We start from the raw sequence: 27,760 nt of genomic DNA, 5'->3' as shown, positions 1-27,760 counted from the left end.
CATTATAGGGTCCTAGAAGGAGAAGAGAGAGAGAAAGGACCCGAGAAAATATTTGAAGAGATTATAGTCGAAAACATCCCTATCGTGGGAAAGTCCAGGAAGCACAGAGAGTCCCATACAGGATAAACCCAAGGAGAAACACGCCGAGACACAAAGTAATCAAATTGGCAAAAATTATAGACAAAAATTATTGAAAGCAACGAGGGGAAAATGACAAATAATATACAAGGGAACTCCCATAAGGTTAACAGCTGATTTCTCAGCAGAAACTCTATGAGCCAGAAGGGGGTGGCACAGTATACTTAAAGAGATGAAAGGGAAGAACCTACAGCCAAGATTACTCTACCCCGGAAGGATCTCATTCAGTTTCCATGGAGAAATCAAAAGCTTTGTAGACAAGCAAAAGCTAAGAGAATTCAACACCAACAAAACCAGCTCTATAACAAATGCTAAAGGAACTTCTCTAAGTGGGAAACACAAGAGAAGAAAAGGACGTACAAAAAAAAACCCCATAACAATTAGGAAAATGGTAATAGGAACATACGTATCGATAATTACCTTAAATGGGAATGGATTAAATGCTCCAACCAAAAGACACAGGCTCACTGAATGGATACAAAAACAAGACCCATATATATGCAGCCTAAAAGAGACCCACTTCAGGGCTTCCCTGGTGGCGCAGTGGTTGAGAGTCCGCCTGCTGATGCAGAGGACACGGGTTCGTGCCCCGGTGTGGGAAGATCCCATATGCTGCGGAGTGGCTGGGCCCATGAGCCATGGCCGCTGAGCCTGCGCGTCCGGAGCCTGTGATCCGCAACGGGAGAGGCCACAACAGCGAGATGCCCGCGTACACCAAAAAAAAAAAAAGCACAGCATAAAAGTCAGTAACTCAATATTCTTTCATTCAGTCACAGGATCTTAAAATGTTATTCAAAGCAAAAAAGAAAGATATCATCTACCAAGCAATCAGTAAATTGCACAGAGTGGAAGGTTTTTTTGCCGCACCTGGCAGCTTGCAGGATCTTAGTTCCCCAACCAGGGATTGAACCCGGCCCCAGCAGTGAAAGCACCTAGTCCTAATCACTGGACCGCCAGGGAATTCCAGTGAAAGGTGTGTCTTTAAGAGACAGAACTCAGGAGGAAAATCCTGCAAACGAAGACCAGGAAACTAACCAATCTGACATGAGAAGATGAGCACATGTTTTACTTAATAAAAATCTAGAGATTTACAAATGCCATATAAATAATAATCCTCATTTTGAATATTCTCTAAACTCTACAGAAATGGAAGATGTAATTCTTTTGAACAGTCACCCAAGTTGTAGTCGTATTCCTCTGTGCCTTAACTTATGTAATCATTTTGCCAACAAGCCCATTTTATACATTCCCACCTTCCTGTATTTTTACAGCTGTCAAAGGAATTTACTTTTCACTTCTAAAAACTCTAAAATAGAGGCTTAATTATTTAGCTTAGCCTTCCCTCCCCCCACAAAAAGAAGCCACTGAAGAAGGAATATTTCTCTTTTCAACTTCTGAAGTTGCTCCCCATTTATAATTGGATTCAGAATAAATCTCGGTCAAAGCATACCAGTAAATTAGAGCAAAGTCTTTTCAAATGAAATGAATTTTAAATGACACATTCAAATACATTAAGGATTAAGTCCTTTCAAGTGAAATAACTCTACATGTGCAAGAATGAAGTTTAGCCAAATACTAGGCTAAGACTCAGGATAAAAAATGAAGTAGACATAGCCCTTGCCTGAGAAGCTTACAGTCTAGGATAATATATATGTATAGAAACACGAAGGTATAATGTGTAAACATAATGTATAGATATTGAACAAGATTATTTAAAATTTACATAGAAGCATTAGAGTTGGAAAGTATACATTTCAGCACTAAATTGATTCCAAGTTCAAAAATTCAAGTTAATCATATTCCCGTATTATGTGATATCACGAAGTTACAATTCTGAATTTGGCACATTCCTTCTGACTCTGTAAGCAAGTAATAGTCTGTTTTCATTTCTAGGGCAATAAAGTGGATTCACCCTGTCTCAGGGGGTTGCTACTTGTGAGTGACTAATAATTTACACCCATAATGTCAAGTTGCTGGGTGGGAAGTGCAAGTTTAACTAGTACTTCATAAGATCTCTGGAGATGTGGTTACATGTCAAAAAGTATAACTAAAAACACATTTGCCTGTAGGTTCCCAAGATTTCATTTGTGATGCCATTTCTGATAAACCATGAAGAGTAGATCACTGGGTCTCAGGCTGTACACTGAGAAATGAAATTCAAAGAGAAAGCTTTTTTGAAAAGGAAAGAGCTAAAACTCCTGGTTGATGTGCAGGGCAGAAACCCAGTCTCATGATTTGGGGGTCAGAGCGACCCTCTGTCCTTTTTGTTTTCACTGTAAGCAGCAGGGTTGTGTTGTGTATAGAAGGCACTGCAGACCCAGATCCTATCTTGGCCATCTCCTGGCTGTGTGGCCTTGAATAAGTTACTTAACATCCTCACCCTCCGATTGCTCTTCTGTAAAATGGGATAAAAATATTCACTTTAAGAAGCTGCCACAAAGGTTAAAAATAATGTCTGTAGTTCAACTGCCCAATGTCTAGAACATATTAAGTACACAATAACTACTAACGATTCAAACAAGGACAAGATCAGAAAAAAACGCTTGTAACGCCGGTGATAGTTTAAAGGAATCCTTGGTAAAAATCTCCATATAATGCTGGGGCCCCTGGCATTTCCACTTAACAAGTTTCCATTCTCTCAAGGAATGGAACAAATGGATGGATCATGGCCCCTCTCTTCAAGCTGAGTCTGCATTGGATGGCTGCTTCCTCTCTATATCTATTGTGAATGAGAATATGTAAATTCTGCAAATTTCTTGCTTAAAAACCCCTTTATTTGGACATCCCACTTGCTTGCTCTTTGTGAAGTGTGTAAGTTAGGAGAAAATATGTCCCTTGGCCTATCTCCCTGCTATGAAAAGGTAAAAGGAAGTTGTAGTTGGATTTCACTCTGAGTTCATCATTCCTGTTCCTAGGAAAGTGATAAAAAAAAAAAAAGGGTCACAAGATCCTCCCATTTGCCAGAACTGATACTCTAGAGGTCTGACATGGGCTTCAAGTGCAACCTCTCTGCATTTGCCCCCAAATCACCAGTGGGCACAGCTGGCTCTAGCAGTTCACAGGACTATCCACAGAATTGAAGAACCTCACCTTCAGGGAGGCTGGAGTCAGAGCAGATAATATCTGGATATTTGGGGGTTAAGGGGTTGAGGATACGAGCACTGATACAATTTCCATAAACAAAAAGATCAATTGTGTTTTGATACACTAGCAAAGTTGGCGGTAGAGTAATGAACTACCAGACAAGGCTCCTGATTTCATGGAGTTTACTAGGAAGGTCAAACTTCATGTAAAGGAAGACCTGCTGGAAATACTATCATAGTCTACTCAAAAATGGCATTTTTCAATGTTTAAGAGGTCTTCTTTCTGAATCAGAAAAAGAGAAACCGGGCTTCCCTGGTGGCACAGTGGTTGGGAGTCCGCCTGCCGATGCAGGGGACACGGGTTCGTGCCCCGGTCTGGGAGGATCCCGCGTGCCGCGGAGCGGCTGGGCCCGTGAGCCATGGCTGCTGAGCCTGCGCGTCCGGAGCCTGCGCTCCGCAACGGGAGAGGCCACAACAGTGAGACCCGCGTACCGCAGAAAAAAAAAAGAAAAAGAGAAACCATGCAACAACCTAACGACAAGACTTTCAAATCTTTGAAAATTTAAATTCCAGTATCAATCTGGAAAATGTGTTTGTTCCCCACCTTCCACCAGTGCGTTTCACAACAGTTTCTGAAACGATATTCTGCCAGAAGATACACTACATCATGATCAGATGGTTTATATTGAGTTTTCGAAAGGAAACAGGTAGGAAATATGAGTGAACTTTAAGAAGCTTAAGACTTAGAAAGAAATATTCATTACTTTATCCATTCAGCAGTCACTCTTTGCTTTCCTACTGTGCATAAGACACTGGGCAGTGCTGAGAATACAAGCAATGGAATAATTTGGAGACGAAAAATTCCTTATGACAACCTATCTGTACTCCACCCAGATTTCTTCTTTCTGTCACAAATATGTAATGGGAACAATTATTCAATTAGTTCTATACCAATGAATTGTCAATGTGTGTAAACCATTTTCTTGTTGAGCTGGCCAAAAAAGGTTGGGGGGAGGGGAGACATATTTTGAATGGAGAGAGTGAACTTTTCAACGGCAACACCCATTCGGTGACCTATAAAAGGTTAGCCTTCCTGTCTTGCTGACACTGCACCATCCCTGGCTGTGGGTCTCTCGAGAAGCACCATGTCACTCTCCGCGCACACCTCTGGGATGCCCCAGTGGCTGTCCTCCCAAAGTGTGACACTGGGCAGAGCCAGGGGCATTTCTGCCTCAAGCATTGGAAGCAGCTACGGGGGAAGTGCCTTTGGCTTTGGAGGCAGCTATGGGGGAGGCTTTACAGCTGCTTCCATGTTTGCTTCTAGTTCCGGCTTTGGTGGTGGCTCTGGAAGTTCCTTTGCAGGAGGACTGGGCGCTGGTTATGGAGGAGCCAGGGGAGGTGGCTTTGGGAGCCTGGGGTTTGGATTTGGGGGAAGCCCAGGAGGGGGCTCTCTAGGGATTCTCTCTGGCAACGATGGAGGCCTTCTTTCTGGATCAGAAAAGGAAACTATGCAAAATCTTAATGACAGATTGGCTTCCTACCTGGATAAGGTTCGAGCTCTAGAAGAGGCTAACGCTGACCTTGAAAACAAAATTCGAGAATGGTACGAAATACGAGGATCTGGAGACCCACCGAATGATTATAGTAAATATCAACTGTTGATTGAAGACCTCAGGAATAAGGTAACAAAATGGCTTTTTAGAGGGGCTTTGGGAATTATTTTTTACTTTTCTTTTTTGCTATTTCAATATTTTACAGTCATAAATCACCTAAAACTTAGATATCTTTCCATTCAACTGTATTTGGAATAATTTCTCATCTTAAGATATTTAGTTTCATTTTATCATTTACCATAAAGTGATTGTTTTTTACACTACCTTTTCTGGGGGAAATGTATGTTTCTTAATTTTTAAATAATATTCTCTATACATATTTTCTTTTAAAAGTTAACTGCCTTAAACCCTTAATAAAATAGCATTATAACATCACCTAACATTTTCCTGTCAAAGATATATTTGCAGAACACTGTCTTGTACGACCTCACTTTGTGTGTCTTCCCCTGTTTGGCCAGATCATTTCTGAGAGCACTGCAAACGCCCAGCTGCTCTTGCAGATCGACAATGCGAGACTGGCTGCCGAAGACTTCAGAATGAAGTGAGTAGAATAAAAGAAAGACTGATGATGGTTGACAGGCCCCAGGATCTCTTCTTTTTCTCTATTTTCCTGCCTTCATTGACGGCAAATATTTCCAACCTTCTGCAGTTCACATGCTCCATACATTTAATGTTTTGGTAAATTCACATTGGGCATTCTATCAGAAAGTAACGAGATTCAAACACAACTCACATTACACATACTTAGTTGTAAAGTACTTAAACCCAAGGCTACAGATTTTCATATTCGACATTTGTTATTGACTCATGTTGCAACATGATAATTCCACCAGAGTCCTAAACCTCAGTCTTCCATGCATCCAAATGAATGAATAATGTTTTTGCCTGGGCGCTAAATGAAGTGACCTTTTTCCCGATGACACATACAACTAAAGCATTAACCAGGCATTTATTTTTATATTGCCTCCTCCTTTCCCATACACCACCGTCAGACATAAGGAGAGAATACTAACGTCCTTTTTGCTCTGCAAAATTTCCTCACAGGATGTTGCAGTGGTGATGATCCTGAACCTTAGTACGAGTCACTAAAGAAGTATCACTGTTTTTAAATTAAACCATGAATAAAGGTTAAGCAAGATGACTAATTATTATCTAATTTTCAACCGCTTTTAGGATTCCATCAGAAACTCCACCTAGAGAGGGGCTGCTACTTACTGTTCATAGCCAAGGCAGCCAGCCAGACGGGAAGAGGTAGCCTGGGATGCGGTGCTACTGCGGTTCATCGCTGGTAGAAAAGTATCACTTCCTAATTTTTTCACTTCTCTCCCACTGAGTAGCAACCTGTCATTTAAAAAAAGGAAAAGAAAAAGTTAGAAAAGCAAAAACAGTCTCATGCATTACAATGCTGCTAAATTTATATGCAAAACAGCCCTGAAGATCGCAGGGGGCTTATTCAAATGGGTGTGTTGATTCCCTGGACTGTTTTGCACTTGGTTTTCAGATATGAAAATGAGCTGGCCCTGTGCCAGAACGTGGAGGCTGACATCAACGGTCTGCGCAAGGTGCTGGACGAGATGACCCTGGCCAGAGCCGACCTGGAGATGCAGATCGAGACCCTGAATGAGGAGCTGGCCTACCGGAAGAAGAATCACGAAGAGGTGAGCCAGAAAGCACAGTTCTCTAAGCTGCTTTTTTCTACCAGACTCAAAAATTACAATTTCAAATTTATAAACCTGGAGTTAGAAGAGATATGCATGATACACTATCCCCCTGTTAAGATGACCATTTGTTTTGAAGTTGTGGTGGTGGTTTCTGTTAAAGTTTAACACGTGAGAGGCACTTTTTGTCATTTTCATCATTTGGTAAGGACAATCAGAATTTTAATTGTCCTGATTTAGTGATTTCTTAAAATATAGTATTTTTATTCATTAGCTGGGGAAAAAATGTTAAAAGGCTGACTTTGCGCTATCTAGTGAAAAACGCTCTGGAAGGATTGAAGAATTAATCTTTTTGTCATAGAAAATAAAAGGAGATACTTATCAAGAAAAAGATATAGTATTTTTAAAGTTCAAAAATAAAAGTCTACCAATAATACAGACTGTTATATATGTTAGAGAAATGAATTATACCCAGTGTAATACACACATGGAACTCTGATATACCGCAATGTATATAAGTAGTCATGCGTGACTCTGGCACTAGGCTCCTAAAAAGCTTTCCACTGTAAAGCAATGACTATGGTACAAACAGTGGGCAAGCCCAGTGACCGTCTGCAGCCCTCGGTTTGGCAGCTGTAGTTGAAAACCCCGGGTACCTTTCCACCAGGCCTTCCCTTCTTGTAAAGGTTGTGGAGCCCCAAGAAGCGGGGCCAACTCATCCATCAGGCATGGTAGGCACGGCACCCAGGACCCGTGGTGAGTTTAGGGGCCCGTGAAAGTGTCTTAAGTTCTTTCAAAATCAGAATAAAAATACGAATTTTAGGTTAAAAATGTTTGAATATATTATATTGATAGGTTTGTCTTTATACCAACTATGTTTTGTGGAGGAAGAGGCCCACGAAAGTGACAATGGGCCCCTGTGCCCCTCTCTCTCACTCGCTGTCCCCAGGAGCTCCAAAGCTTCCGGGCCGGCGGCCCAGGCCAGGTCAGCGTAGAAATGGACGCTGCCCCCGGAGTGGACCTCACGAGCCTCCTTAACGACATGCGGGGGCAGTATGAAGCCGTAGCCCAGCAGAATCGGGAGGATGCGGAAGCCTGGTTCATTGAAAAGGTACCACTAACAAAGACAAAAGGCGTTGATACACTTGCATTAAAGACCGGGGAGAGGCGCAGGGCTGGCTCACGTCCCCTCCCCCCTCCTTGCTGTGGCAGAGCGCCGAGCTCAGGAAGGAGATCAGCAGCAACACCGAGGAGCTTCAGTCCAGCAAGAGCGTGGTCACCGACCTGCGGCGCGTGCTTCAAACCCTGGAGATCGAGCTCCAGTCCCAGCTCGCCACGGTACGGCGCGCGCCAAAAGACGCGGCTTCCTTTCGCCTTGCAAAGGAAATGTTGCATCCAAATTAGTAAGGCCATTGGCTGCCTTCCGCATTTCGGTCCCCTCCATTGTTACGTCTGTGCCATTTCCCTCCCCCGTGCAGAAGAAATCCCTGGACGACTCGCTGGCCGAAACCGAGGGCGACTACTACAGCCAGCTGTCCCAGGTGCGGCAGCTCATCGGCAACGTGGAGGAGCAGCTGCTGCAAGTGCGCGGTGACGCCGAGCGCCAGAGCGCCGACTACCAGCTGTTGCTGAACATCAAGGCCCATCTGGAGCTGGAGATCGAGACCTACCGCCGCCTGCTGGACGGAGAAGCCCAAAGGTGAATAGATAACTGAGGCTGAAAATAACCTCAATGGCTGACGGCCCGTGGACACTGATGCAGTTTGGGGGCAATAGAAGTGGGAAGGGTTCTTTAGTTGACAGAAAATAACACATCTAGTAAAGACATGCCTTAGATTTGTTAAATGCTCTACATTTTGCAAAGTATTGTCACCCGTTATCTTCCCTGATAAAAGTTAATAAAATGCTGGGATGGACAATGGCATCGCAGACAGAGGCATACTGCAGATGAGTATTAGAAAAATCAACCGTCCGAGTTCTGATGTTAATGCCCCGATGCTGAGAATGACATCAAATCACAGCCACGCAATCACCTCAGACCTACTGTAGCGAACTTTCCAAAAGTAATAACAGCCTGGACTAGTGGGAAGAATTCAGGACTGTAAATCAGGAAACCAGATCTTCCATTAGTGGCCAGTTTGCTTCACTTTAAGAGCCCATTTTAGGCAGGGTTGGAAAGCAAAGGTGCACTGCACCAGCTGATTACTCTCAGGGTGCATCGTTCAATCATTCTTAATCAAGAAATGTATAATACTTTCTCCAGTTGGTCATTTTTTAAGCTCAAATAGCAAATTCCTTATTCCCTCTCATTCCAGAAAGCATCATGTGATATCAACTCCCTTGTTTTCTTTACAGTGACTGTTTGGATGAAAGTTCCTCTGTGACAGCCTCCAACTCTCAAGCACCGTCAACTGATTCCTCCAAAGGTAGGCAGATTCCCTAAGAAGCACTTGGAATAAGTCAGAATCACATCTGTTAATGACTAAAACTGTAAGATCTCATTGAATATTGCAGTGTTATTAACTAATTTAAACTTAAAGTATATTTGTATTCAGAGCAAAGAAAAAATATTTATGCATTCCTGCAGAAAAATGAGTAGTCTGTTCTGTGGTAAAACTTTTGGCAAGCTCAGGAAGGAAAAAAAAATCTACAAAGTATTATGAGAATCATAAACACTTTTTAAATTTTAAGTAGAAAAATATTTTCATTTGTGCACAACACTGAATACATTTTATTAAATAAAATGCATTTCATTTAGAATGCAAAAGTCACTTTTGAAAGTTTAAATTTGATGGACTGTATCAGTCAATACCTAATTTAGAAGCTTAAGTTAAACAACCAATTTTAGATGAGTATTTGAAACACTAACTTTTGCCCTCTTTGTTCCATTTTTATCTTTAGACCCTACCAGAGCCCGAAAAATCAAGACAATTGTGCAGGAAGTGGTGAATGGTGAGGTGGTCTCCTCCCAAGTTCAGGAAATTGAAGAAATAATATAAAATTTCACAAGATCTGCCCCATCATTGTTTCCTTAGGAACAAGAAATTTACAAGTAGAAATTATTCCTTTTAGAGCAAGATGATACATTCGTTCAATCTCGATTTCTGTTTGTTTGATTTTCTTTGGATTCCCTATTCACTTTGAGCCTCTTTTGGCCTTCTGAAACAAAATTTAATTACAAATAATTGTGGAAATGTTGGTCTTTATAACAAATCAAAATTGCCTTACCTCTTCCTGGACCTAGAGTAGTCTTTTAATAAACTTTCTTCTAGTGACCTGGATCATATTTTTAATCACCGGACTTTGATCAAGTAGCATGTTTTTAAAAAGTTAATCTTAATAAAAGATAAATGGTAATAACGTGAAGTGTGTACCTCCTTGACTCCAACAATAGTGTCAAGGGCATAGAGAGAGGTTTGTGAAATACTAATTATTAGTATTAGATAAACACTGAGATAAAGATGTTGAAGTGGGAGATTAAGTTAAGAAGATTCTTTTAGAAGTTCTTTCCTTTTTACATCAGCCCATCAAGGTTACAAAAAAAAATTGTACTGTGCACTACACGGGATAACATTTGTCCTGTTCTTCTTCTAGCACTTTCTTTCATTCAATCAAGAAACACTAATGAACTCCCATAGTGTGCCCAACTCAAGCCTCGAAGGTGAATAAAGATATGGTCCTTGCCTGGAGGAGTTCCCAATTGAGGGCAGAGATAGACATCTACTGGGAACAGCGATACAGTGAGATAGGGCGGATGGAAGTTCAAAGGACGCTTGGAGGAAGAAAAATTTGCGAGGAGGCAACCAAATGCTTCATACAGAAACCAACCAGGCAGAGAAGCGAGAAAGGGAACAGAGGAAGCACATAAGAAAGGACACAGGGGCGTAAACAAACACTGCTTTGATGGCCTTCCTCCTATTGGGCACCAGCAAGGCCCAGGGTGGGGTTTCTATTGGGGTGGGGTAGACCCACAAGTCGATAACAGATGTCATGTTCTGGGTTGGGGCAGAAGGTGGCCAAAGTCTAAGCCTGAGTAGACTGTGGTTCAATCTGGGTTGCCAAATTCAAAACCCTAAAAGGAAAACGAAAGCAAGATTTAACAATTAAGAGCCTGATCTCTGAAGCCAGACTGGGTTCAAATTCTGACCCTAATACTTAATAGCAAGTAACTCAACCTCTTGCCTGCTTCTGTTTCCTGATCTTTAAAGTGGGGTGAGTTTGTGAAGCTTAAGTGAGGTAACATACATAAAACAGTAGGAACGGTCCCTGGCACTTAGAAGTACTCAATATTTGTGTCCTATTATTATTTACTGTGTGTAACCAAAATGTTTTGGAGAAACCAGGGGAACTGATGAGCAAGGAGCGTCAAAGGAGCAGAATGGAGAGGAGAGAGTCAGGCAAACCTGGAGGCATTCCAGCACTGGGTGCAAAAGCCCACAGAAGATTATTATGTCATTTTCAGCTGAATTGCTTCCGTATGCAGCTTTCTGAAGTCACACTTCTTTTTAAATCTGCTAGTGATCTCAGATGCTCCATTCATCTTACTTTATTATGCACGGCAATTCAGCTCTCTGTCTAGACCTCACCTTCCAGAACTGATGCTAGGAGAACCTTACCTTTCAGACCTAAAGAGATTATCAAGGTCTTTTCCCGCACAAGCTCCACAGCCCCCAAGTAATAAATGATGCCACTTCCTGGTACTCAAAAGTGGCTGCAAATAGTTACGCTTTAAACTGCCTCTGTTTTCCTTACATCTGAATTGTGTGAAACTCCAAGGAGAAAGGAATTTTGCACATGTGTAAAGTCGGTGGTCATTTCTTAGCTATTATCCTAGTTTCTCAGCCTTCCCTTCTTTTGGGAATATTTTCTCTACTGGGCTCCCAAAGGCATCACCTCACTGGAAGCTTTTTCTCAGGCTCTTCTTTGTGACTTCTAAATGTTGACTTAATCCTATTGTCTGCTCTCTCCACACTCGCTCCCTAGGCGGCCTCATCTAATCCCATGGCTTTAAAGTAACCAACTATGGATGGCTGTTACCTAGACTCATTGTGGTGACCATTTCCCAACGTATACAAATATTAAATCATTACGTTGTATACCCAACACTATTAATATAATGGTATACGTCAATTATACCTCAATGAAATAAATAGATAAAGTAACCACTCCTTGTGGTAACCTCCAAGATGGTCCAATGAGCCTCACCTCCTGGTACTCATGTCCCTGAGCACGGTTCCCTTCCACAAGGAGTAAAGCAGACCTACTGAAGGAGTGACAGTGTGTGAATTCCAAGGTTAGGTCACAAAAGCATTTCTGTCTGGCTTGGTCTCTTGGATTGCTCATTCTGGGGGAAATTGGCTGCCCTTAAGTTATACTGTGGGAGAAAAATGTATTTTAAAAAAATCAGTGATTTCACAAAATTTCCCACTGAAGAACCAATAGCTAGCATCTCCTGGAATAGCCAGCAAGTTAAAACTCACAATCCTATTCTGATAAAATCTTAGAATATTCTACAGTCTTCAGTTGGCAAAGGAAGCATTAGATTTCTTATTATTTAAGTTCTCTTTACCCTACTCCCACTGCCAAGAAATGCAGTTAGCATAGAATCCTTATCATGGAAGTCTAGGCCTCATTCACTACACCACAAGCCCTAATTCAACACAGATGTAAAAGGTCCTTTCAGACTCAGCAATTAATGAATTGCAGAAATGAGAGGTCTGTCTTAAAGGAAAATAACTCATAAGAAAAAACCCAGGTACAGGATCAGAAAACAAAGACAAGCATATCATTATGATTATTTTAAAATCTAAAATTTTATTAATTTAAATTTTAACATTTATCTGCATTTACTGTGCGGGCAGGCTAGAGAAAGTTCTGGAAAATATTGTATATACTAAATTGTTAGAGTGGTTATCTCTTGGAAATTAATCAAGGTGTTTGAAGAATATTTTTTCTTTTGTACATTTTTTAAATGCTTAACAAACAGTATATGCAACTCTGACAATTAGAGGGAAAATGAATTTTAGTTATCCAGAACAAATGGGTTTGCAAGTAGGTCACAGTAAAAAGGGAACCATCTAGAAAACGATCACGCATTGCCAAAGCAGTCAAATCTTCAGGCTTTGTAAGAGTGCCACCTACTGGAATCTCAGGATATGAACCTTAAAAAAATTAACCCTGCTTTTTAAGCCACTTGAGATATGCTGGATACTACAAAATGGGTTTGGGATTTGTTTGTTTGTTTGTTTGTTTTAAGAAAGAGAGAAAGAAAAGAGAAGAAAAAAGCAAACCTGTTTAAAAGTATCAACTTAATAAATTAACACTTTCTTATTTAAATAAATGGTATTAGTTTCCAGAAAGACCACCAGTAAAGAGGCAAGTTCTATAAGGCATAAAGTAAAAAAGAAAGCTAGTAGTTATTTACAGTGTAGAGAACCAGACAGCCAGTCTGAACTACCTAGCCTTTTAAAAATATACTCAAACATCAAATGAAAAAAATGTATTCATATACCTAAGTAAATGGCTTTTTAATGGGGTAGTAAATGTTTCTTAAATCTTGGTACTGGATCTAAGATTAAAATGTCATTGTTTAATATTAGTATCATAAACTCAATATCAAACTAAAAACCATTAGTTTCCTAATTAAATGTATCCTCTCCATCACTACAACTTTTTAATAAAAGCTATGGCTGCGACATTCAGCAACATATTTATAAAAGCATTTTTTTATGACCAGAATTCACAGTTGAAAAATAATCACCTGGTGAATGGATAAATTATGGTACATCCATACGATAGAATACAACCTACCCATAAATAAGGATGTACACAAAAACAACATGGATGAATTTCAAGACCATTATGCTGAACAAAAGAAGCTAGACACAAAAGAATATATAGTGTAGGATTCCATTTATAGGAAACTCTTGGGGGAAAAAAAATCTAATCCACAGTGACATAAAACAGATCAGTGGGGACTTCCCTGGTGGTCCAGTGGTTAAGAATCCGCCTTCTAATGAAGGGGCCTGGGGTTCGATCCCTGGTGGGGAAGCTAAGATCCCACATGCCGGGGGGCAACTAAGCCTGCGAGCTCTGGAGCCCCTGTGCCATAACTAGAGAGAAGCCCACCCACGCGCTCTGAAGCCAGTGCACCACAGCTAGAGAGAAGCCTGCAGGTCGCAATGAAAGATCTCGCATGCCACAACAAAGATCCACGTGCCACAACTAAGACCTGACCAGCCAAATTAAAAAATAAATTAAAAAAATAAAAAACAGATCAGTGGTGGTGGTCCAGTGGTAAAGGCTCCACACTTCCAATGCAGGGGGGAAGGTTTTGATCCCTGGTCCGGAAACTAAGATCTGCATGTCGCGTGGCCAAAAAAAAAAAAGAAAAAAAAAACCAGATCAGTGGTTGCCTGGTCTGAAATGGTTGGTGAAGTGGGGGTTAACCGGTTAACTAGGAAGTGTCACAAGAAAACATTTAAGATTAATGGAAATGTTCTGTACCTTGATTATGGTGATGGTATATCCATTAGTTAAAATTCTTCAAATTGTACAATTAAAACGAGTACCTTTTATTGCATGTAAATCATATTTCAAAGTTGATTTTTAAATAATAATAGTAATTTAATAGTCTGTCTTCATGACGATGCTGTGTTGAAAGCATGAAGAGGCCATGTAGGATAATCAATCATGTGCTAGGGCTGGCTTGCACCTGCTCTTAAGTGCTGATTGATAAATATTCAGGAATTTGGGCTTCCCTGGTGGCGCAGTGGTTGGGAGTCCGCCTGCCGATGCAGGGGACACGGGTTCGTGCCCCAGTCTGGGAAGATCCCACATGCCGCAGAGCGGCTGGGCCCGTGAGCCATGGCCGCTGAGCCTGTGCGTCCGCAGCCTGTGCTCCTCAATGGGAGAGGCCACAACAGTGAGAGGCCCGCGTACCGCAAAAAAAAAAAAAAAAAAAATTCAGGAATTTTCCAAGCTGGCTATTAAATCATTGGTAACTTGAAACTGGCCTTGATGGGAATATCTACACTATGGGACTTGGGCTCTACTTATGTATTCCCCGAGAGAGCTCGTTTAAACCAGCACACGACGGAGCACAGTAGTTAAAAACACAGATGCTGAGGCTGATGCCTGGGTTTGGGTTCCAGCTCTGCCATTTTCCACTGGTTTTATTTACCCCTCTGTTCTTCAGTTCTTTGGTCTGTAAAAACGAAGGCAATAATAGTACCATGATTTTTACGAGGATTCAGTGAGTTAATTCACATTTCACAGAATAAGCACTAACTAAATGGTAGCTGTTATTATTATAGAGAGAAAAAACAAAGTTTCTCTACAACTAAAGAAATTAATTTGCAGATTTCCTCTCAGACCCCTAGACTTATTTATTCTTTTCCTTCTCTTCATGCAAACTCCCAAACAATTTCAATTTCAAAAAAGAAATGTGCAATTTTCTTTTTCCCCTGAAATATGTCTCCTTAGCTGACTGCTAAGAGGTCAAATTTTCTCACAGGACATATTGGTGTAATAATATTTATCCTCCCTACATCACAAGCTGTTGCGAGCTTCAAAAAGACCAATTTCTGTGAAAGAGCTTTGTAAGCTAAAATCATGTCAGAACTGTAAGATGCTAATGTTAATGCCACTGCTCAGATTGAAGGGGAGGGTTCTACAAGTAAACAGATGGCATCGAAAACAGGTTGAGGAAAATCTTAGGACTTCTGGGGATTATCATTCACGATTTTCAGGGTTTTTTTTTTTTTTTTTTTTTTTTGCTTTAACATGCGTGGTATAACTGTTAGCAAAATCCTGAGTAAGTGCAATGCTTTACACACATGCATTAGGTTGCAAAATTCAGAGTAAATATTTTAACTCTATAGAATGCAAACACAGGGCCACCAGGCCTTTTAGAAACCACTCTTGCACTCTGGTCTTCCTTCAAATTAAATTAACTGTGGATTTTTAGTTGCTAAAACATGCCATTGTTTATGTTTCACTAGGCATATATTCTTAAAGAAATGCATTTTTTTTCAAAATCATGAAAGCAGACTTGTAAATAAAACAGTCCATGCAGAGGCAATGGGGTCTAACAGATAGAAACCAGATGGTATTTCAGGCCTCATTCAGTGAGTTATTATTTTACTCAAAACAAGTTTCTCAACTTGAGATGATTTACCTTCACAAAAAGACAATAACAATATCACATATAATCACGTTAGCCCAGCATTTTGAAATTCTCATGAAAAATACCATAAACACAGGGTATTATGAACTTGGCTGGTCAGAATATATTCATTTTAGTTATCAGCATGGAACCCATTTCCTAAAACTATATATACATGAAGTTTCTGCTCAGGAAAGTGTATCCATTTTGAAATATTTCATTTATTTGAAAATATCCTGGGATTTAAAAAAATCACTTAAGCCTGCAGTTTCACACTTCAAATGAACACAGCTGCAAATACAACTTTTTTTAACCAGTTGAAGTGTAATTTTAATTTTTTTAAACAACGCCCAGTTTGTATACTTATGGATACATGTGGGGCATCCCATATTCATTTATTTGTGTATTCATTAATTCAACAAATATTTACTTAGCACCATTTATAGATAAGTCTTTACATAGTCCAGTGAAAATGACCACAGTTTTTATGAATTAAGGTAATGCATGATAAGGTTTCATACATTATTTTTCTTTGTTGCATTGGTGCAAATGGAATAAAGTCATCATCATTTTCAAATGGCAAAAGTGATATTGCTCCACACGTGGTATATGCTGATTATTTAACAGGTGTGAGAGGCTTAGTCAATTCCTTCTAGAAGATATGACACTTCCTCATTCATTTTCATGGGTTTGATAAGGTTTTTTTTTTAAGATTTTTTGATGTGGACCATTTTTTATTGAATTTGTTACAGTACTGCTTCTATGTTTTGGTTTTTTGGCCCCAAGGCATGTGGGATCTTAGCTCCCCAACCAGAGATCAAACCCGCACCCCCTGCATTGGAAGGCGAAGTCTTAACCACTGGACCTCCAGGGAAGTCCCTGGGTTTGATAAGTTTTAAAAGGAGCAATCCATACTCTTAAATATTTTGAAGGCATATTTTTAAAGTATGATCACCTTAAATATTTAGTTACATTTTACATTACATGTTTCATTAAGTAAAAGTAACTCCAAGGTACTTTAAGATGTTTTCACTAAACACTCATTTTAAACAGCCTTATGTGCTGGTTCTGGATGACAGAGCAATTTTGATGTCAAACTTCCCTCTCTTACCTAATAAGTGACTGAGTAGGCTGATAAAAAATAAGATAAATTTTCATCATTATTTAAAAAAAAAACAAACACATACAATCAGCATCTAATCAAAAGATAATCCTGGAGCAAAAACTGCAGAATTAGGTCCAGAATTTTATGTAATACAGAATTCACTGGACAGTGGTGTTAGAGATAAAGCAAAACTATGACATTTAGTTTTCCTGTCTCAGGAGGCAGAGGCTGAGGGTAAGGAAAAGTCCTCCAAGGGGTGATGTGAAGTTGGGAGAGTTTACTCAATTCCCCACTGAAGCCTTCAGTGGAATCTCTCCCTCTCCTACATGACTCTGGCTGATGTTTTTACAGCTTGTAGAGATGGAAAGTGCAAGGAGACCCGCATGTTAACCAGTGGGAAGATGAGAATCGCTCTAGGGGAAGGTAGGTCTCAGCAGGGAGGAGAACCCAGTGAACATTTCGTCATTATTGGCATTATCTGTCATGTCCAGGATACACAGCAAACAGAGGAGATGATTTCTGAGGAGTTAAGGGACAATATAATATTGTAATTCCCATGATACCAAGCTAAAGCAGCAGGTTACACAATGATTTGTTGATTAGCTGCATTTTCCAACATATTGGCACCCTGAAAACTTAATCATATAAAACTACATCCCAAAAATGTGTAATGTGCATTATAAAACACTTGCTATATACCCATATATCCAGACATCTTGTATCATCATGATAACTTATCTCCGTTTAGGATGTTTTGGGTCATTTAAGTTATCTTTGATTTGGTGAGAAAAATCACCAAATAGGAAAGCACTATTTCAACAAACTTATGCATCTCAAACTGAACTTTAGCTAAACAATCCAAGTAAAGTTATTCCACCATCAGTGTTGGTCTAAAAATCCTTCAATTGTAGCTTTTCAACTAGGTCAAGCTCCAGGTCTCGTAAATCCATCCATTTATTTATTCATTCATTCAACAAGTAAATATAGGGCATAGAAAACAGGTTGAGGAAAGCCTCAGGGCTCTTGGGGATTATCATTCATAATCTTAGGGGGTTCTTTCCTTTGACAAGCATAGTATAACTTATAGCAAAATCCTGAGTAAATGCAATGCTTTACACCCATGCAATAGATTGCAAAATTCAGAGTAAATATATAAAACTTACAAAATGCAAACACACGGCCATCAATGCACAGAGGCTAAGCGGTTGCCTTCACATAGGAGACATTAAGAGGATGCTCTGAATATATTTAATTTGAATCTATTAATTTTGGTTATTTTTTCAAATGTATGAGTCACATGGAAATGAATCTCACTGAATTCTCCTTAAATATTAATAAAGGAATTATGCTGTCAGGGACTAAAACACCATTAAGAAGTTGTTTGCATTTTACTGAGAAATTCATTGGATTCTATTAATATTTTCAGAAAACTTTTAAGATACTTTTAAGATACTTGACCCTCAATGGAGACATGAATTTTTTATCTAAAATATATAACTCCTTTTTTAAAATAAAATAAACCAGCCCACACAACTCTGTGAATATACTAAAAACTAAATATACTAAAAACTCTGTGAATATACTAAATATACTATATTTTTTTTAGTATATACTAAATATACTAAAAACTCTGTGAATATACTAAAAACTACTGAATTGTACACTTTCAATGGGTGAGTTTTATGGTATGTGAATTATATCTCAATAAAGTTATTAAAGTTTAAAAAATATATATGCAACTCCTGACTTGACAATTTCGCAAGACATACTGATACAAATCGTCTTGCTCAGTACACTGCTGCTGATGACTCAGTAAAAAGTGATCTTCAGTTTCAATAAGCAGTCATTTAATACATGACTTTTTCTTAAGCAAATTAACCTGAGGACTTTTTCCCATCTATCTAAAGAGTACTAGGAGTTGTTTTCACAAAATAGAGTAACTTGATTTCTGTGAAGTCTTTATAAGGAAAAAAATGTGTCCATTAATGTTTATTTGTAGAAGCAAATGTTTATTTGTAGAAGCAACCTCAGAATCCTCGTATTCATCATTAGAGGGTGGTTTGTGCGCAGGCAATCAACTAACTATGGATACAAAGCAGTTCTCTTGAACCAACTGATAGAAGACTGGCTTTCCATGAAAAAAAAAAATTAAGTCTAAAATCTTAATACTCCTGGCAATCTAGACCAAAATAGAACTTGTTCCCCCTTATTTAACCAAGGTGTTCTATATAAAATAGTCTTTTCTTTCAATCGAACTAATATTTATTGGGCATTACGGAAACAACAGTGAGCAAACATACACATATATGCAAATAAACTTACCTTGAGGTATAAAGAGACGTACCTATGAGAGAAAGTGCAGATGAGGGACCAGAGAAGGTTGGAAAAGGGAGAGAATACACAGGGCTGGGGCATGAGGACCAGGGCCACTCTTTTGGCGGAAGAAGCATTTGAGCAGAGCCTAGATGAGTACATAACATCTCCATGTGTGGTGTTAAGTGGGAGTGGGTAGGCAGAAACAGGAGCAAAGAGCAACTCCCCTGGGATGCTTCCCCACAAGGCTAAGAGGCCTTCTTCTGAGAACCCTATGTTCTTTGGCCATGGTGGTCTGAACTTTATTTTTGGATGAGTTCATGTGCCTGATTCCTCTTCAAAGGCTGGACCATGTATTTTTGGCCAACCAGAAATAAATTCCCAGGACTAATGCAGGGTCTGGCAGAATGTAGGTATGCCAAATACATGTTGGTTGAAGTGCTGCTTGGAAACATCACACTCAGTTTACACATTGTCAAAATGATTGAAAAATTCGTGGGAAAGTATTAGATAAAATCCAGTTAAAACTATTAATCAGGGTTTCCCTGGTGGCGCAGTGGTTGAGAGTCCGCCTGCCGATGCAGGGGACACGGGTTCGTGCCCCGGTCCGGGATCCCACATGCCGCGGAGCGGCTGGGCCCGTGAGCCGTGGCCGCTGAGCCTGCGCATCCGGAGCCTGTGCTCCGCAATGGGAGAGGCCACAACAGCGAGAGGCCCGCGTACCGCAAAAAAAACCCACAACAATTAATCAAGTCCATCATTTGGCACAGTTTAAAATAAAAGCATACGTTGATTGAATATTTCATTGGCACCAGTTATGCCGTCATATCAGTATGGTCCTAGTTCATGAGTCTCTCGAAATTCTCTAAGCTGGAAATAATAATATAGTGTATTTTAATCACTATATAACAGCAAGTGAGGACACAGGAAAACAGAAAAAAGCAATACTGCAAAGTGCCCACTGATCGATCTTTATCAGGAAGAATGTCCTCAGTACCTAACAATCCGGAAGAAAAAAGCATCTATTGTCAGGGGAAGCTGCTTAGAGGGAAATAAAGATCCAACGCGTATTATTCGATTTTGCAATAGCTCATGTTGTAATATAAAAATGTAATTTTAATTGAAGGAGGAAGATAATTACAGCTTAGGAGCCAACTCGTTAATCACCGCCACAATCAAAACTATCTGAGGGACAAGCCTTTGGTCCCACACCCAAGACAAGAGGGTGAAACCAAAAAGTGACTAAAACAAGTTTCTATTAAAATATGTTCAAGGCACCTGAGCCATTCTGAAAGCAAGCCCTGAAACCAAGAGAAGAGGAGAATTTTGTTACTAATGATTAGTTATTAAGTTTAAATAATTTCTATCGAATTAATAGGAAAACAAGAAATTCTGCACTGCATTATATCTCCAGAAGTAATATTATGCTGGAGGGTGATGCATTGGAATAAAACACAGTTAGCATGCGTTGCTTAAATGAGTAAATATATATATATATATATATATATATATATATATTCCTTGAACTAATATTAGAGACAAAAAAAAGAGGCCAGATAAATCCTGCAAATTTGGAAGTGATCCAAGTTATGGCAACCTAGGTCATAACAGAAGTGTCATCTAAGGAACAACTGAATAAACTGGTGACCCTTTTGCTTAGAAAATAAAAGATTTAGAAGGACAAAGTATCCCTCTTCAAATATCTAAAAGACTCCAAAGCTAAGTTCCATGTGGCGAAATGCAAGCTATATTGTATGGCAGATTTCAGTTCACTATAAAGACAAACTTTTTAGTAATTAGAGCAGCTCAAAAACTCAAAAGATAAACCATCCTTTAGGTCCTTTCCAGCTGACTTCTGTAATTTTGATGGCCAGAATCCCTAACAACCCATCTAAACTAGACAGGGCAGAGTTTTACCTCACAAGGATCCAGTCTAGGCCACGGGTTGTGACTTCCTGCATTAACGTCATTAAGAAAAGTCCTAGACTCAGTCTAGGCTCAGCGGCACAGAGTGTCACTACCACGACAGAAGAGTGGTAGCAAGCATGCTTTGTGCCTGTCATCTCTAATCTACACATTTCCTAAAACTATTCTTCATCATCAGTTCTTGAGCCTGTACAAGCTCTATCTTCTTTACCAACTAACTGTTGAAAGTAATGCTTACTGACAGTATTCCTAATGGAGGATATGGGAATACATGAGGCAGACAGAAGGCTGCCCACAAGACTGATTATCAAGAGGGTTTTTTAAAAATATAGATTAGAATGACTTTGAAAAACTTTCTACAGCCTAGAATCGGTCCCTCTCAACCTTTCATGTCCAGAAACTTGACTTTACCAGTATACCCAAAGGTGACCTGGCACTTGACGACAGACTGACAATGATTGTATTCATACAATACTAATGCATAGATTAGAATTCCAGTTTATTAGTTAACACTAAGGGACATTTCTTTCCAGATGTTCAAGATAAACATCAGAAAGATGTTCCTTCCTGGTCACTCACTTTCCTGCTAAAGGCTTACTTTGTAGGATGAATTAGGGATCATAAAGTTGCTGCATAAGCACAGATTCAAGCAGAGGTTTGAGGAACACTTCCCCCAGATCTTACTGAGGCCAGGTGAAACATCTTTGCCCCACACTAGGCAATTCCTCTCTAGTGGCTGCATTGTCCATGTGCCCAAATTTAGCATCTCTCTGCCTAAGATGAAGCCAAAGGCACCTTCTCTGAATTTCCCTTTTGATATTCCCTGATGACCACACTCCTCACCCAGGTGTTGACTCCAGGAGATAGATTATATTTGGGTTTTATTAGTTCAGTTAGGAAGGCAACTATATTTTCCTTTTCTCCCAAGTTCATGGGGATACCTCAATGTCACATCCATATTTATAGCTGTAGCCACCTCTTTCAAGTATCACAGGGCAGCCCCTGAGTTCATGGTACAAGGAAATGAAGTCTATTATTCTAAAAGTACAAGGGAGAATGATACACACCTTCCAACTCAATGCCCATTCACCACAATGACTCTTCTAAAAAATACAGAATTTTTTTCAGTCATTTTTTTAATGATACCACAGATCTGTTCCTTATGAAAAGTTCCCTATGATAAAGGTTAAATTAGTCATCCAACAGGTGGTTTCCTACATCACTGAGGCTTCACTCTCTCTTGGATCACTATTATTTCTGATTACTCTTTCTTTCCAGGTATCTAACAGCTATCTCACTTCTTGGCTCCCTAAATTTTCTCCTTTTTTTTGGTTTGTTTCCCAGAAGCTCTAAGGAGCTCCAAAATTCTACTTGCTTCTGTTTCCAAGTGCATTCTACATCCAACAATCTTGTATTCACTCCACCCTTGCTTCCCTCTTCATCATCCTTTTGTCTTTCACGCCCATGCGGGATGCTGTAGCAATACAAGACACAGATGGCATCATTCCATCACCATCCTCTCCTTCCCTAGTGACAGATGGTTTGGCTTCTGGGCCTAAACTGTCCAGAAAATTCTTGCTTTCAGATCTTCAAGGATCTTGTGGCCAATATCATAGACATTTTTCTAGACCTCATTTTCCTTGATCTCTCTGCAGAAGTTGAAACTCAAGACCTGGAAGAACTTCTAGGAGGTTCTGTAGACTCCACCAGGTGAGTCACCCATGCTTCAATCCGTGCTGTGATTCCCTAAGGCTTTTCCAGCCTTCCAGATGACTCCTATTCACTCCCTTTACCAAGTACTTGCTTTTCCTCTGTGCTAAGCCTAATTCTGAGGGTTTCCTCAACTTCCAGTCTTAACCTTCTGCTCTTCTCTACATTAAAAATGCAGTTGTTCTCAAGACTTTGACTATCAACTCAATATTGATGATCCCTAAGCCTTAAGCTCTCTCCTAAATTCTTATATCAATTTCCTTTAAAGGAAATTAAAATTTTCCTTTAATCTGTGCAAATTCATGGCATGTTATATAATTCACAAACTATAAAGAATGAGAATCTGTATGTATTTTAGTTAGTAGCTTTGAGAGAACTCACTCCCCAGTACTTATACGGTCTTTCCAGAAGCCATAACAGCCATATTGAAAGCCCTCGTCCTACTTGACATCTCTGAACCATTGATATCTTTGATGTTGTTGACCACTCCATCTTCTTGAATTCTCCTCTTCCTCTCCTTGGCTTTCTTGAAAGTTCTGTCTCTTGGTTTTCTCTTTTTTTCTTTGTTACCTTTCAATCTCTTTTGTTTCTCCTTAAGTGTTACAGTTCCTCGAGGTTTTATTCTTGGTCCTCATCTCCACCCATTCTCCCTGGGAAATCTCATCCCATTCCACAGTTGCTCTTTGCCACTAAAACTTCCAAATCTAGCCACAGTTTCTGAATCCCAGAACTCACATTGCAAATGCCTATGGAATATCTATACCTGGGTGTTGACAGGTGTTTCATCCCTAATCTTTGTTATCCTGGACTCATTATCTTTCCTACAAAACCTGCTCCTCCTTGGCTTTCCCATATGAGTTAATGGCACTCCCCACAGTCCAAAACTGGAAACCTCTTGTCATTTAAGGTTTCCTCCCTCTCCTTCATCAACCTGTAACTAGTCAATAGTCAAATGTCACCATTTCTATCTTCTAACTTCCCCTTCTTACCACCCACTGCAACTTTCTTGAAGTTGTCATTGTTTCTTACACTCCCCACAGACCCTTGCAAATTCTCCTTTCTCATCTCCCTGCCTCCAGTTTCCCTCCAGTCCATACAGTACACTGCCAATACTGTTATCTTTCTAAAACTTAAGAGTATGTTCACCCGCTGCTTAGCAACCTTCAATGGTCCACCCCCTGACTATGGGACCAAGTCCAAATTCCTTAGAATGACATTAAAGATCCTTCCCCATCTGCCCCCAACCTATTTTTCCAGGCTTATCTCTTGGCACTCACTCATACAAATTTTATGCCCTGGCCAAACCAAACTTTTCACAGTTGTTCAAATATGTCATGCATGTTTACACCTCCTTTATATATGCTGGTCCCTCTGCCTAGAAAAATTTTTTCCCCACTCATTTTTTTAAGACACCATTCAAATGAATTTCCCTAAGTCCTCCAGAGGCTGGTTTCTCTTTTTGGGGTGCTTCATATGTTTTATATAAATCTGTATTACTAAACTTTTCATCCTATTTTGCAATTATTTTTGTATTACCCCCTGCCCTCTGCCCCCAAGATATGGCTTCCTTTAGAGCAAAGACCACATCTTACCTATCTTTGCATCTTCAGGACCCATGTAAAATTTCTGGTATATAAAACATGGTCAATGCACAAAAGCGGGGAAATCGGAGCCAGGGCACTTCCCCTTCCTTCCAGGTGAGGAAAAAAGACTACAGACAAAAACAAACAAAAAACCTTGTTACCCTCTTTCCTTATTCAGCTGATCTAATAGTCAAATTGTATTTATTGAAAGAATACAGAAAAGTCTTTTCTCCAAAATTTTCATCATCACACTGCCTGAAATTTCACTTAGATAAAAGGTACATTTTTAATGTAAATAGTTTTGGTGACTACTTCTCCACCCCTACCCACCTTTGTTGGTAAGTAACACCTTAGACTGAATTAGACTAACCAGATAGTTATCTTCTTAACACCTGTTCCCACACAAGCTGAAAAGTTTCAGAAGGGAAGGAGAAGTTAGGGAAATGGAACCTATCAGGGGAGGACAAACTCAACTGGGATGCAGCTCAAGGGTACTGGGGAGCAACTTCAGAGCACAGGGTTACTAAGGGAGGTGGGAGAGGTGGGGCAGGCGGAGTCAAGATGGGGGGCTAGGAGGATGCGGAATTCGCGTCTCTGCACAACTAGGGCACCCACGAGGCACCAGTGGGGGACCACGAACACCTAAGGGGACAGGGGGAACCCCCAGTGACCAGTAGGACGTGGGGCGTGTGGGGGGGCCGTGAGGGGGGAGGAGAAGTGGAGGTGGGATGGGACCGGTGCCCCTGAGGCCGGCTCGGGGAGGGGAAGGAATCCCACTCCCAAAGGGGGAAATTGGGGGACCATTGGGAGGGCAGTGGATCAAAAGGGAGCTTGACCAGGTTTCCCCCACCCACGTGGGCGCCCAGAAGCCTGCTGAGACCCCAGGCCTGATCCTGTGCTCACCTAGGCCTCCTCCAGCCGCGCAGGTCCTGAGGGAGTGGGAGGGAGGGAAGGGGGAGCAAAAGTAAAGGCCGGACCTACGGGACTGGCACTCCTGAGGGGTGGCTGGGGGAGGCGGGGAGTTCCTACACTCAGCGGGACCCACCCACGGTTAGGGGTCCTGCGGGGACAGGGGAGACCCTGGGGGAGACCCTTGGGGGGGTGGGCACAGAGGAAAGGAAAGGAACACAGCCAGTGCTTTCCCTGTCCACTTAGGCACTGTTGGGCCCCCGGGCCCAATCCTCTACCCTCAGAGCCTCCCTCCTACCGTGCAGAGCCCAAGCCCCGCCCCTACACCCCTACCCAGGGCCCCACCCCTACACTCGGGGACCCCCTCGGAGACCCCCTCCAACCACACTGGGCCTAAACCCCACCCACACCCCCTCACCCAGGGCCTTACCTCCACACTCCTGTAAGAAATACATTTGTGCTTTTCATTAAAGAAGGATTTTTGCATTGTTTGAGTTTTACTTTTCTACCTGACCTTAAGATAACTATATACAATGAAAGGACCCACACTGAATCTCAAGGCTCATTCTGGCCTGACTCACCAGTTCGATGCTGTGTATCCTTGAACAGTCCTTTTCTTCAGTTTCCTCATCTTTAAATAAGAGGAAGGAAACCTCTCTTCCTAATTCCCAGATTCATTGTAAGGTTCAAATAAGATAATATACAAGAAACCCCTTTGGAAGTTGTAAATCTTGATATAAATGTAAGGAAATTTTGTCTTTATATTCATTGTGCTCTGGACTTTGAAGAGATAAATGCTGAGGTTTCTTCTTTTTTTTTTTTTTTTTTTTGCGGTATGCGGGCCTCTCTGTTGTGGCCTCTCCCATTGCGAAGCACAGGCTCCGGACGCGCAGGCTCCGCGGTCATGGCCCACGGGCCCAGCCGCTCCGCGGCATGTGGAAGGTTTCTTCTTAACAGGGGTGTAATAATTTCCAGCTGAGGGCCTGTGCGATGGAGACCGAAGTCACCCCCAAGAAACACCCATTTGCAGGTGAGCGCTGCCCCCTGGTGGAAATAGAAAGGCGGGGCAGGTGCGGTTAACCACGTGGGATCGCCCGGGGTGACGCCTCCTGGAAAGGAGAAACCACTTAAACTTACGCATTTAAAAAAAAAAATCTTCTTTCCTTTTTTGTCACACAGTGTTCCTTTGGAAATATTTTCTTTACATATGCAGAATGTAGACCTGTTACACCAATTACCTGTCTAATTATTGTTATTTACGGTTAATGATCAAGCATTGAAGAGAGTCAGGTTTTTAAATGTATTTTAATATCCTAATTCTTTGATATTTCAATTTTAATAATTCAATAACTTGATTAAAAGATAATTTTACAATCCATACAGCACTTTAAAACTGTTGGGCTTCCCTGGTGGCACAGTGGTTGAGAGTCCGCCTGCCAATGCAGGGGACACGGGTTCGTGCCCCGGTCCGGGAAGATCCCACATGCCACGGAGCGGCTGGGCCTGTGAGCCATGGCCGCTGAGCCTGCGCGTCCGGAGCCTGTGCTCCGCAACGGGAGAGGCAACAACAGTGAGAGGCACGCGTACCACAAAAAAAAAAAAAAAAAAAAAAGGCTATGGAGGACCAGGAAATCGGGTAAACAAAAGCTGTGTTGGGCATTCAATGTTTATTTCTATATGTTTCGAGTGATGAGTTATTTCCTCTTTATGAATTTGATAAATTCTAACAATTCATATGTGTCATTTTACTTTTTTCTTTTTTTAATTGAAGTATAGTTGATTTCCAATGTTGTGTTAATTTCTGCTGTACAGCAGTGATTCAGTTATACACATATATACATTCTTTTTTTATATTCTTTTCCATTATGGTTTATCCTAGGATATTGAATATAGTTCTCTGTGCTATACAATAGGACCTTGTTGTTTATCCATTCTGTATATAACAGCTGACATCTGCTAACCCCAACCTCCCAGTCCATCCCTCCCCCAACCCCCTCCCCCTTGGCGACCACGAATCTGTTCTCCAAGTCCATGATTCTGTTTCTGTTTCATAGGTAGATTCATTTGTATCATCTTTTAGATTCCACATATAAGTGATATCGTATAGTATTTGTCTTTCTCTTTCTGACTTACTTCACTTAGTATGATAAACTCTAGTTGCTTCCATATTGCTGCAGTATGCATGTCATTTTAGATTCATCTAAAGCCACCATGGTTAAAACAATTGTTGAAGAAATAGATCCTCGTGGCAAAGTTCTCTCATCTAGAGTTCATGCTATGGGAAAGAAGTCCACCAAAGTCAACAATGTGAAGAGTGAACAAAGGGTGCCTTCCTGAGCCCAAAAAGGATGCCCCTAAATCAAAATATCAAATTGAGGGGCTTCCTTGGTGGCGCAGTGGTTGAGAGTCCGCCTGCTGATGCAGCGGACACGGGTTCGTGCCCCGGTCCGGGAAGATCCCACATGCCGCGGAGTGGCTGGGCCTGTGAGCCATGGCCGCTGAGCCTGCGTGTCCAGAGCCTGTGCTCCACAGCGGGAGAGGCCACAACAGTGAGAG

General features: G+C 40.9%; 1 protein-coding gene and 1 long non-coding RNA gene across 3 annotated transcripts; one reads left to right on the top strand and one right to left on the bottom strand.

Annotated features, from left to right (window-relative positions):
- Positions 1-1,697: 1,697 nt before the first annotated feature.
- On the bottom strand, positions 1,698-8,126 carry LOC132510643 (uncharacterized). The gene is made up of 3 exons (XR_009537384.1): positions 7,777-8,126; positions 6,050-6,175; positions 1,698-2,533 (listed from the first exon to the last, which is right to left on the bottom strand). It is a non-coding gene; the product is annotated as an uncharacterized LOC132510643 (long non-coding RNA).
- Positions 4,352-27,541, top strand: LOC132510642 (keratin, type I cytoskeletal 12-like). 2 transcript variants are annotated; one of them, XM_060132755.1, is made up of 9 exons: positions 4,517-4,903; positions 5,293-5,375; positions 6,336-6,492; positions 7,442-7,603; positions 7,705-7,830; positions 7,971-8,191; positions 14,793-14,794; positions 26,782-26,845; positions 27,397-27,541. In XM_060132755.1, exons 1-9 carry the CDS (start codon positions 4,532-4,534, stop codon positions 27,539-27,541), a joined length of 1,332 nt encoding a protein of 443 aa, XP_059988738.1. In that variant the 5' UTR covers positions 4,517-4,531. The 2 variants fall into 2 exon arrangements, with proteins under 2 accessions (XP_059988736.1, XP_059988738.1); XM_060132753.1 differs by lacking the exons at positions 14,793-14,794; positions 26,782-26,845; positions 27,397-27,541 and adding exons at positions 8,848-8,918; positions 9,394-9,726 and having other exon boundaries at positions 4,352-4,903.
- Positions 27,542-27,760: the final 219 nt, after the last annotated feature.

The sequence above is a fragment of the Lagenorhynchus albirostris genome, chromosome 20 (genome assembly GCF_949774975.1).
Source record: "Lagenorhynchus albirostris chromosome 20, mLagAlb1.1, whole genome shotgun sequence".
In the NCBI taxonomy this organism is placed as follows: domain Eukaryota; kingdom Metazoa; phylum Chordata; class Mammalia; order Artiodactyla; family Delphinidae; genus Lagenorhynchus; species Lagenorhynchus albirostris.
This window is presented reverse-complemented; position numbering and strand designations above follow the sequence as displayed.

Bases quoted from the DNA above. Each gene is read 5' to 3' on its own strand.
- LOC132510642 (XM_060132753.1), top strand. From the start codon at position 4,367: ATGTCACTCTCCGCGCACACCTCTGGGATGCCCCAGTGGCTGTCCTCC. The intron at 5,376-6,335 runs GTGAGTAGAATA...CTTGGTTTTCAG, and splicing joins GCCGAAGACTTCAGAATGAA to ATATGAAAATGAGCTGGCCC. The intron at 7,831-7,970 runs GTACGGCGCGCG...TCCCCCGTGCAG, and splicing joins TCCAGTCCCAGCTCGCCACG to AAGAAATCCCTGGACGACTC.